Source organism: Ictalurus punctatus, chromosome 19 (assembly GCF_001660625.3).
Source record: "Ictalurus punctatus breed USDA103 chromosome 19, Coco_2.0, whole genome shotgun sequence".
Lineage (NCBI taxonomy): Eukaryota > Metazoa > Chordata > Actinopteri > Siluriformes > Ictaluridae > Ictalurus > Ictalurus punctatus.
This window is the reverse complement of record NC_030434.2, coordinates 17,956,438-17,967,736: the sequence shown is the minus strand read 5'-3', so window position 1 is coordinate 17,967,736 and position 11,299 is coordinate 17,956,438. Positions and strand designations below refer to the sequence as shown.

At 36.5% G+C, this 11,299-nt stretch overlaps 1 protein-coding gene across 1 annotated transcript in view; it reads right to left on the bottom strand.

Moving 5' to 3' along the window:
* Positions 1 to 1,766: 1,766 nt before the first annotated feature.
* irak3 (interleukin-1 receptor-associated kinase 3) overlaps positions 1,767 to 11,299 on the bottom strand; it is a 10,302-nt gene continuing 769 nt past the window's right edge. The window contains exons 3-13 of the mRNA XM_017494200.2: positions 8,040 to 8,089; positions 7,849 to 7,915; positions 7,460 to 7,611; positions 7,051 to 7,115; positions 6,828 to 6,942; positions 5,144 to 5,262; positions 4,861 to 5,059; positions 3,631 to 3,693; positions 2,819 to 2,986; positions 2,315 to 2,720; positions 1,767 to 2,137 (exon numbers count right to left, since the gene is read on the bottom strand). Of these exons, the coding sequence (XP_017349689.1) occupies positions 2,010 to 2,137; positions 2,315 to 2,720; positions 2,819 to 2,986; positions 3,631 to 3,693; positions 4,861 to 5,059; positions 5,144 to 5,262; positions 6,828 to 6,942; positions 7,051 to 7,115; positions 7,460 to 7,611; positions 7,849 to 7,915; positions 8,040 to 8,089 (1,532 nt within the window). The 3' untranslated portion in view covers positions 1,767 to 2,009. The remainder of the gene's footprint in view (positions 2,138 to 2,314; positions 2,721 to 2,818; positions 2,987 to 3,630; positions 3,694 to 4,860; positions 5,060 to 5,143; positions 5,263 to 6,827; positions 6,943 to 7,050; positions 7,116 to 7,459; positions 7,612 to 7,848; positions 7,916 to 8,039; positions 8,090 to 11,299) is intronic.

Sequence of the window (11,299 nt, the reverse complement as noted above, 5' to 3'; positions counted from 1 at the left end):
CGCTGCGAGCAAAACTGTCATTATTTTTGACCCCTATAAAGCAGGGGTACACTTTAATGTAGTCTGGGGTGAAGTGCGTTTTGTATTTTCTTTTTTCTTTTTTTTGGACACTACAGCGTTACACTGACCTGAAAGAGGTCGACTGTAAAGCCCGCCCACGGATAAAACTGATTGGTCTAGTTATCAGAAAAACAGACCAATCAGGATACGCGCTCTGTCACACTCTCCCTACGTCATGTCACTCGCTCTCTAATATTTGAGTCTTTTATTTACTTTTTTATTTTTAAAAAATGTAATCATTATAGGAACAATAAGAAATAAGTCATATAGCACGAAAACAATAAAAAATAAAATAAACAAGAGCCAGAGGGAAAGAAAAAAATAAACAAATAATATACAAGGTTAAACACCAGGGACGTGCAGAAGGGAGGGATCACGGGGCTCGAACCCCTGCCCTTTTTCTACATTATTTAAAAGTGCCCCTCTCAACGTTAATTAATAAACAATTATATTATGTAAAAAGCATTTGAATTAAAATAAACACGAGAGCGTGCATAAAACAGTAGCAAATTAATCCCAAGAAAGTCATTTAATGCCGATTTAAATTTGCCATGTGTGTGTGAGAGAGAGAGAGAGAGCTTGTAGCATTCCATGAGTTGAAGGGGGGCCTGCAGATCAAGCCTTGATGTAAATGTACATGGTACTGTTTAGACCACGTAGCAGCCATTCGATATTCAGACCAAATCTGCTACAGAGGAAAAGTTCAGCGCAGGCTAGCCCACCCCGTCCTGTGAAATGGAGGTGTGCACAGGAATGTTTTCATACACATTCCAGCTGAAATGAGGGTAAACCTAATTAGGAAATAAGCTATACCAGCTTAAGAATAAGGTCCTGACTCAAAATAACAGAATGTGTAACTTGTGGTTTATACACTAGATAAAAGAAAAAGGGTTACCTGTAAGTATGAAACTCATCAAGCTCAGTCAACAGTCACTCAACTGGGAACCATTTTTCTGCTTGAACAATCTAGGTAAAGTGATTTGTTTATCTTCTAGCATATGTTTTACTTTTAAGAAGTGCAAATTCTTTAACATCAATATTTTTAAAAGGTTCATTCACTTTAGCTGTAACAAAAAGTCAATTTTAGCTGGTAAAATGTACTTTTTGTCACCACTTGAAGGCTACTCCATTATGCAAAGTAACAGTGTGTGGCGCACTATTTTCACACAATATTACACTACACTAGTATGTGATTTTGGACAATACAGACAGTTCTCTAGTTAACATTAGTTGACACATACTCAAAATGAGAAATGAACCAAGCCTGGAGAAATGAGCCAAGGCAGATGAATTGCTGTAAAGGCAAATTAAACCCTTCATCTGTTCACTATACACAAAACCTGCTTGCTCAACTCACTCAGCACAGAACAGATTTTTATCAGGAGAGCACTGAAAAAAACACAGGTCAGTGATACAGTACTATCAGTACATGCAAATCATGTAGCTTGTGGTTTCATGACATTATGTAATGAATCACATTTCCCCGCTTAGGTTTGACATAAAAACAATTACAAAATAGGGATTAAAAAAAAAAAAAAATCTGCTTGTATTGACATGCAAAATACTTCTCACTTTGTGAAGGCTACAAACAAGCTAATGAATATGAATGAACATTAGGAACTGCTTTATGAATATTAATTAGTAGTAGGGTCTAGGGTTAGTGAAAACTGTCTATATGTTAGAGAGGCAAATAAAGTCACAATTGATTAAAATTTCACTCTGTTTTATAGACAAAATACTCAACATTTTAAAATATACAAACTTGCATAATCATAGAATACAATATTTTGAAAAAGTCCTGATTTATTACAGCATTTGGAAACTTAAATAACTGAGTTTGTGGTCTACGTAACAGAAAAAAAACCGTTTGGCAATTGAAGTGTTGATTGTACATTGTACATTGCTGAAATATGTACAACCCCAGATATGGACAATACAAAGTGACAGAATCAGTCTTGTGTCATTGAAAGAAGTTCCTCTGTCTTGAGTAAGCCTTGATTGTACAACTGGATTTTACACCGAAGCCTCATTTTAGCAGGATTTTCAACTGTCCTTTCAGATGTCTGTCTTCTGTCATCTGGAAAAGTGTCAGAAAAATTATGTTATGTCATGTCATTTCTGTGTATAGTATGGTGTCTTTTGGCAGCTTTAAATGACTTAATCTCTAAAACAGACACAAGATCAGTTTACTTAGTGATAGTGTAGAAAGTATATGATTATATTTTGTTGGCAGCTCAGTGAACATATTACATGCCTTGAGGGATGAATGATGGATTGTGGCTAAAGCCATTGGCACAACAGTCCTCACATTCCATTTCTGCTCCGGCTGCGCAGCTACACTCAACAGGCCAGCTGCTGTATAGATCCAATACAGGGGTGGACTCTGTCTGAAAGCACTGCACAGCTGCATCCTCTCTCCTTCCATTCATGACAGAGCCATCCTTCTTGCCCACAAAAATGACCTCTGACTGGCTACACTCTCGGGGTTCTGACTGTTCATGGTGCTTAGGCTTCATCATTTCATCATCTTCTTCAGGCAGGCTGGAGGTCTGCCTATGATCAGCGAGAGGTATGAAAGGTGGGGTCGTGTCATCCAGGGTCCGTGGCTGCTCATCCAGGGCATAAGGCAAAGGGAGAAGCTCGCTAAGCTTCTCTAACACCTAATAGATGCAGACAAACAGCAGTCATTCAGTTTACTGTTAGGATGTGTGATATTTATAGAAGCATGACGTGCATTGCTCGTAAATGGTGTATTTACATTGTCCATGCTTGGTCTGGCTCGGGCTCGACTGCTTGTACACTCCAGGCCCAGACGGAGCAGGCAGAGGGCAACTGTAGTGGGCCACTGTCCTGCTCTGGAGTCCAAAAAGCACAGGCAGGCATCCACACAGCCCTTCTCTTCTGCCTCTAAACTCAGCACATCCCTCTTAGAGAATGTGAAGAAAAATGGTATTAAAATCTCTCTATGTGGAGTGGCGGTAGAGTCAATTCCATAATTATTGACATCCTTCAAAATAATTATCAAAAAGGCACATTGATTTTAATAATTAATTGACTTCTCGAACAATTCATCACAAAAATTATTCTGCAAAAACTATTTTAAACAGTCAGACAGATAAGCATACTGACGAGACTATAAGGATTTTGCTGCTCACAACGAAAATCCCCCAAACCCACTTAAATTATGGTGGTGGACTCTTGGGAAGATTGCATCATGACACAAATCACTGCTTTGTAATGGACATCTTAATCTCGAGATTTAAAAATATAGTCTTAATGGAAACAGGAGTGCACATACACAAACCAAAGAATATAAAGGAGCTTAAAACATTCTGCATGAAAGAGTATGTGTGCCAGTGTTTTGCTGAGAAAAATACAGTACTTATTTTAAAAAAAAGTTTTAAAAAAGTGGTTAAAAATAAATAAATAAATAAAACTACAAAATACAATACAAAAGCAAGCTCAAAATATCACTCATGGCATGCTATTCATTTACACACATTTTCATGAGAGGTGCCAATAGTACCGTAGTTGACTATGGTATCATCAGTAAAAATGTTTTTGCCTTACCAATAATGTTTGCTTTGGTGTCTCCTGCATCACTTTCTTGCCTGTGCATGTCTCCAGAATGACCTGTGTATAAATACACACATTATACCCTGATCTGAATAACGCTGTGTACATAAGAATGCTAAAATCTAACATAAATATAATCAGTGAATATTTTGGGTTTGATGAGACCACTATCTCATCAAACTGGAAATTATCTGGAAAGCCTCCAGATAGCAAAATAGGAAGTAATAGCTAAATAGGAAGCAATAGCTAAATAGGAAGTAATAGCAAAATAGGAAGTAATTAAAGTTATACCAATGTATTCGGTATAAATAATAATAATAATAATAATAATAATAATAATAATAGAAAGTATTGATTAATGAGAATCACATGAAGATTGATTTTTTTATCAATATATAATTTAAATGTTAACCCCATTTTGTCTCTGGAAGGATAACTAATCACAGGTTGCTGACTTTACCTGTAATTGCAGGTAAAATTAGCTTGCGTTGTACAGTTTGGAACCAAATGCCTATAGACACTATAACACATGCAGGGGTCAATAGAACAAATTGGCATATTCTATTAACTCTAATTCACTTACACACCAGTTTAAGATTATGCATAGTTCTAGAAACTCTGGAAAAATATGGAATTTAAAGAGATGTTTTTTTCCCCATTAAAAAAAAAAAAAGGAAACCCTTTTAAAATATTTTCAATTATTTTGGAGAATAAGTATGTTATTATTTAGACTGTAAAAACAAAGGTTATAAATCTGTTCTTTTTTTTTTTTGCACTAATGCAACCTTCCTAAAGCATATCACCTTTCACATTTTCAAAATTCATTATACAGTGAATTAAAATAAAAATACACATTCTGAAAATAGTATTGAAATTTGAAATGTGGAAACAGCAAGAAATCTGTTCATTTTGCACACACTGTTTGACAGTATATGTGTGTATGTCCCAAAAGGTCCTAACAAAGATAGGAGTATCTAACAGTTTTGACTGATAAAGGCTGGTTGTTTGTTTGTTTGTTTGTTTGTTTTTTAAAACAAAAACTGCAGATTTGTTTTTTTAAGTAACCTTTTGGTTACTGAGGTTAAGGTAAGGTTTACATTTAGATGTCTAGTTTAGATGATTAATTAGCTGCATTAATAATTATGTCAATGGAAGGGCCTTGTAAGTATAGTAAGACAACGTGTGCGTGTGTGTGTGTGTGTGTGTGTGTGGTCACCAACTCACCATGCCAAGGCTGTAAATGTCTAATTTGACAGATAGTTTGCCATCACGTATATACTCCTCTGGTAAGTAGGCCATGTTGCTGCGGGGGCCTGTGTCCATGGTGATGGTCCAGCTCTGGTTAACTGTGTGGGGTCTGAGACGAGCCATTCCAAAATTAGACAGCTTGGGCTGCAAATGTTCATCCAGTAGAATGTTTGAACTGCAGAACACAGTTGCAGAGTTGAACTGAAACTTGTAACATGGTATAAAACCTGATGGTGCTGTACAAAGCATTCAATAATACCTTGAGATGTTTCCACAGATAACCTTGCAAGGCTGGGTGGTATGCAAATGATGTACAGCCTTTGCTGTACCTTTTATAATGTCAAGTCTCTCCTGCCACATTAAAGGCCTCTCGGTTTCCTGTGTGAAATGAGAGACTTTAATGCTTAATATATCACCGAAGTCCCCTATACTACTGACATGCTGACCACATCCAAAGAGACATACACTCTCAGATAAAAAGTAATAAATGTAATTATTGCTTATCATACCTACGAATGTGAATGCAGTGCAGCTTTAAAGTTAATTAAAGGCAAAAGTTCAACCTTACACCATATCCTTGCACTCTGTTTCAGTACGGTTTTTAACAGGCCCTTATCTCCCCGCACTCACAATTTCCTCTTTAGGAATTCCTGATCCGTTTCAAGACAGTGAAATTGACTGTTTTGAAAGGATTAATATTTGTCAAATATTTTATAAGCATTGACTTACTATGTTCAAACTGGGCTATATTTAGCATACTAGTGTGCGTCACTAAGGAAATCACTTTATGCACATTTGTGCTTAGTACCATAGTTCCTATTTTCAAGTGTGCACTTTGTTTCACAGCTCCTTATTTGGCATGGGTGTTACACTTTCGAATCATGAAGGGAAATCAATGAGGTCATGTAAAAAACAGTACTGAAGCAAGTCACTGAGGACCCACGTATTCTTCCAATAGTTTTGGAACAGCAAGGTCATTTCTTTTGTTTTTGCTATATACTGAATTTCAGCTTTCATTTCCTGATATTTACATCTAGATGCTTTTAACAACTTAGAACATGGCACCAATTTTTAGGTGAGAAAAAGTATTGGAACAGATCATCTTAGCGTAAATTAACACTTAATATCTGGTTGCGTATCCCTTGTTTGCAATAACTGCATCAAGCTGGTGACTCACTGACATCATCAAACTGTTGTATTTTTCTTTTGCAATGCTTTTCCTGGCTTGTACCGCAGCATGTTTCAGTTGTTGTTTGTTTTGGGGGTTTCTCCCTTCAGTCTCCTCTTTAGGAGGTGAAATGCATGCTCAATTGCGTTAACATCTGGGGATTGACTTGGTCTAAATTTTAGACTCATGATGGTAGCGGCAGAATGAATTCAGAAGTCTACAGAAACATCCTGTCTGACAATTTACAGAGAAATGCATCCATTCTAATTGGGAGGAACAGCAAGACAATGGTCCAAAACACACTGCCAACACGACAAAGGACTTTATCAGGGGGAAAAGTGGAAGATTTTAAAGTCTAAAACCTTCCACTTTTTCCGCCGATAAAGTCCTTTGTCGTGTTGGCAGTGTGTTTTGGATCATCAAAACAAAAGAGACAGGTGGCTGTTGACCTGCACAAATCAAGTAATTATTAAAAATACACAAGCAGTCGAAATATCATTATGTAGTTTCCCAACTGAATGAACCACCCAGTGACAAGCTACAGTTTTTACTGAGTGTACTAAAATTGCAAATCAAAATAGTACTCCACTCCAACATGACATCTGTACACTGGATACATATAGACATAATTGTTTTTTAAAAATGGCTGCTTTTTGTCTAGTAATGTCCATCTAGCTTCATCAGGAATATGGCCACAGTGACACATACGTCAGTCGCATAATATGGATACAGCAACATACACACTGTTATTAACTTTGTTTAATAACTGATTTACCTCATTATGCAGTCTATGAAACAGAGATCCATTAGACATGAATGGACAGACCAAACAGTAGCGATCATCCTCTGAAAAACTACCCCAAAGCTCCAGGATGTTGGGATGATCATAGCTGAGAATGAGGAATAAAAATAAAAAAGGGATTATTGTAACACAACCAGAAACCCACTTCAACTAATTAGAGTGTAATGTATAGTAAATTAACACCGGCTTAACTTACAACTGTAGAACTTCAATTTCTGTTTTGAACTTTTCCCACAAAGCCTTCCAAGACTGCTTGTTCCCCTGTATTCAAAGTAAGAGGCATAACATTAAATCCATATATTTCGGTTATTTTTATATTCTTCTATATGCAATAACGGAACGAATGCTTTCACCATGTGGGATGAGTATTATGTCTCTTTGAATAATACATCTTACTTAGAAGATAGAAAGCCAGATGCTTAATAGTAATAAATGTATTGATAAATACTGTTCTTACTTACAGTATGTTCAGTACATAATTATTATATGGCATGACACATCTAAATTAAATGCTAATTATAAAATCAAGACAATCAGCGTCCATGAATCATTTGAGTATCTAAATAAAATATCCCACATGTTGTCAGAATGGTAGTCCACAGCACCTGCTTGAAAACCTTCACAGCAAAGCTTTCATTTCCTCGTCTTCCCCGGTAAACCTCTGCAAATGTGCTTTCTCCGATTTTCAAATCATCATGGAAGTTCCTAGTTCCCTCTATGACTTCTGAGTAAGTAATCACAACCTTCTGTCGTGTGCCTATGATAGGAAGAGGAAGAAAGGTCTAGGGATTAAACACCTCTCATATGTCAACTTGTTTGTTCTTTCAAACATTGGCATCTATACTTTACTTCCTCACTCTTATAATTCATCTGAGCACATCTGTCATTTTAATTATAGTTACTTATTAGAGTAATAAGCAGAGCGATTATGAGCAACATTTCAAAAGATCATGCTTTAAGGTGTTAATAAAATTAATAAAATGCAGAATTTTACCTTTATCAAACACACACTCATGGTGAGGATCTGAACCCAGGTTTGGTTCTTTATTGTGAGGTCGAGGCTGAATAAAATAAGACCATGCATGTCACTCAAGTGCATGTCTGAGTTAACAGTTTTTGAAAATGTGCTGCAACTTCCTGAAAATACACACAGTGATATGTGTAGAACTGCAAATACATCACTACCTTAGAAATGTTCTGGGCTGAAGAGGGATGTGGTGTGTCTTTGTGTGAGTCTAGAAAAAAGAACATGCAAACAAATCAGTATTGTCACTACGCCATTTCCGGTGCTTATGTACTAAATGCAGCTCTACTTTGGCCCAATAATGCTAATTCATATTGTTTTGTGAAACTTTTTGTTTGATTATTATTATTTTTTTCAATATGACAATATCAGCCACATGGATACAATACGAACAGGGCATCTAGCTTTAAACCGCACTTTAGCTGAGCAAATGATGAGTCAGCATGGAAATCTCCCTGTGGGAAATTTTCAGTGGAAAAAAAGGCTCAGATTACCTTCAATTTCTCAAGTGTCAAAAAAACAACAACTCAACAGGAATAATACTGCAATCACAAACACAACTGACATACTATGTCTGCAAACATGTTGACAGACTGACAGCAAAAACAGACAGAGGAAATGTACCTATAGATTCAACATGGAAGTGAAACACAAACAAAGAATAAAAGTGTTGCCATAACAAAGAGGAGTCGAAGGAAACTAAATCAGCCTTGTTTCCTGTGGTTACCTCCAACATTTATTCTCTTTTTCACACTGAGATATTCAGTCATACATGCTTACACACATACAGTATACTTATTTTATCAAATACACCAACTATATACAGTACTGTGTAAATGTGTTAGGCAAAGAAATGCTGTAGAGCAAAGATGCCTTCAAAATAATGGAGTTAAATGTTTCTACATTTCAAAAATACTGTGAAGACCAGCAAACAGTAGTAAATGAAACAAAGTCAATATTTGGTGTGACAAAAAAATATAAATAAAAATTTGTAGTCTCAGGTAGAATTAGAGCAGTTTTAGGAGGCATGTTCTGCAGTCACGGTTCTTCTGGAGACTTCTGACTGTTGCACATGCTTCTTATATTTGCAGCAAAACCCAGCAGCCTTCATTGTTTTTATTGTCTGAAAAGTGGCTCTGACTTAATATTCTGCTTTATTTACTAACATACAAACATTTTTCTGTAACATTTAATTTTTCTGCTGAAAACTAATGTTTGGGAATCTAAAATGTTTTTTTGTACTATAACAAAGTTTGTACTAAAAAAAATAATAATAATAAGGTGCCTAAATCTTTTGCACAGTACTGTACGTCACTTTGTAGATGTGGAATTACTGACTATAGTCCATCTGTTGCATCACACATAATATGTCAGATTCCTCAACCCTGTCCTGCACCTAAATAGTGTGTCTGATGAAAAGACCAGTGGGTTCACACCCACACAGGAATTAATGCATCAGTGATAAGACATGCACATTCATCACTGAAGCAGTAAGCCTCCAAGAGGAACACACATTAATATTATATTATCAATAACATCACTACACAAACACTAGACGTATACTCATCCATACTTTCCTAAGACCTTAAGACCAGTTATAAAGGAATACTCCAGCATTTTTCAATATAATTTCTATACACTGTATGTGTAGTATATTTGTGATTACCACATACAAATATTTCATCCCATTGTTGCACCTTTACACATCATACTTACAATGTTACAATGTAACAAATGACTATATAATGTGAATGCAAATGACTATATAATGTGAATGCTACCGCCATTACTTTTAACAGTAAATGTTTTAGAACGACAGACATAAGAAAATGTTGTACTATTCAAATATACCAGTTTTCATATCTCAGTAAAGGGAAATCACTGTTTGTGTTAATTGGTCATATACCACTGATGTGTAAGATATAGGTCAGGGAAAACCTCAGAACTGTTTTATGCTGAACACAAAAAGAACACATGCTCTACGTCTCTCTCTCTCTCTCTCTCTCTCTCTCTCTCTCTCGCTCACAGCTAAATTAGTACTGTAATTATTATAAATAAATAACAATAACTAATCACAATAAAGTAAAAATGAAGCACCCTTGGCCTAGTAACACCTTCAGAAATACACACACAGAAATCAATAAGGGGATCGGTGTATAGCTAGAACAGTAACAGAGGAGGATTTACAACAAACCTTGAAAAATTATTTTTTTCGTGATTTATTAACTAGATTTAAAATGTCTGGTCAAATCCATATTGTACTTTACACCAACCAATCATCTTTTACACAACACCTATGCCTATTAGTCTGTAATGTAAATGCATTCTGTGTGACTGGTCACCTGAATTTAAACCATTTAACCCAAACCTTACTCAAACTCAAAACCAAATGGGATTATAAGTAATGTCTGCTTGATCCTGATGTGCACTTGCAATAGAAGTTCAGGAATAAAAAGCTCTACGGCTGCAATAAATAGATAAAGATATGATCGTACGCAAATAAATATTGTTGATAGGGTTCATGGAAATTAGTTAACAGTTAAACGGGTCCATGGCTGCAGAAAATTTGAGAACCCCTGCTCCAGCGTATGTGTGAGTGTTACTATTGTGATTAGTGTGTCCTGTTCTTAACAATAAACCTTTCTTAACTATAAGATTATGCAGCATTGTGGGGGCCCTTGGTAGCTTGGGGCTCAAGGAAATTGCCGACCTTTGCCTAATGGTAAAGTCCGCCCCTTGTGCATGCATACATGGACGCTGTCTGTAGTAATACTCAAATAGGCTGTGACATTCAAGCGATGAATAATTGGTTTTAACAGGCTCAAAGCGTGTCAAGAAAACATTCCCCACATCATTACACCACCTCCACCAGCCTGGAGTGTTGACACAAGGCAGGTTTTGTCCATGGATTCATGCTGTTGGTACCAAATTTTGACCCTACCTTCTGTGTTCCTCAGTAGAAATCAAGATTCATCAGACCAGGCTATGCTTTCCCAGTCTTCAACTGTACAGTCTGTGCCCATGATAGCCTCAGATTCCTGTTCTTGGCTGACAGAAGCAAAACCCGACATGGTCTTCTGCTGGTTGCAGCCTAGCTTCTTCAAGGTTGGACGTGTTGTGTATCCTGAGATGCTTTTCTGCTCTTTTTATTTGAGTTACTATATCCTTCCTGGCAGCTCAAACCAATCTGCCCATTTTTCTCTGACCTTTCATCAACAAGGCATTTCCATCCACAGAAATGTCGCTCACTCTGTGTGTTTTGTTTTTCGCTCTAGAAAAAAAGAACTCTAGAGACTGCAGCATGTGAAAATACCATGAGATCAGCAGTTTCTGAAATGCTCAACCTGCTACCAACAATCATGCTACAATCAAAGTCACAGAGATCACACTTTTGATATATTCTGATGTTTGATGTGAACAT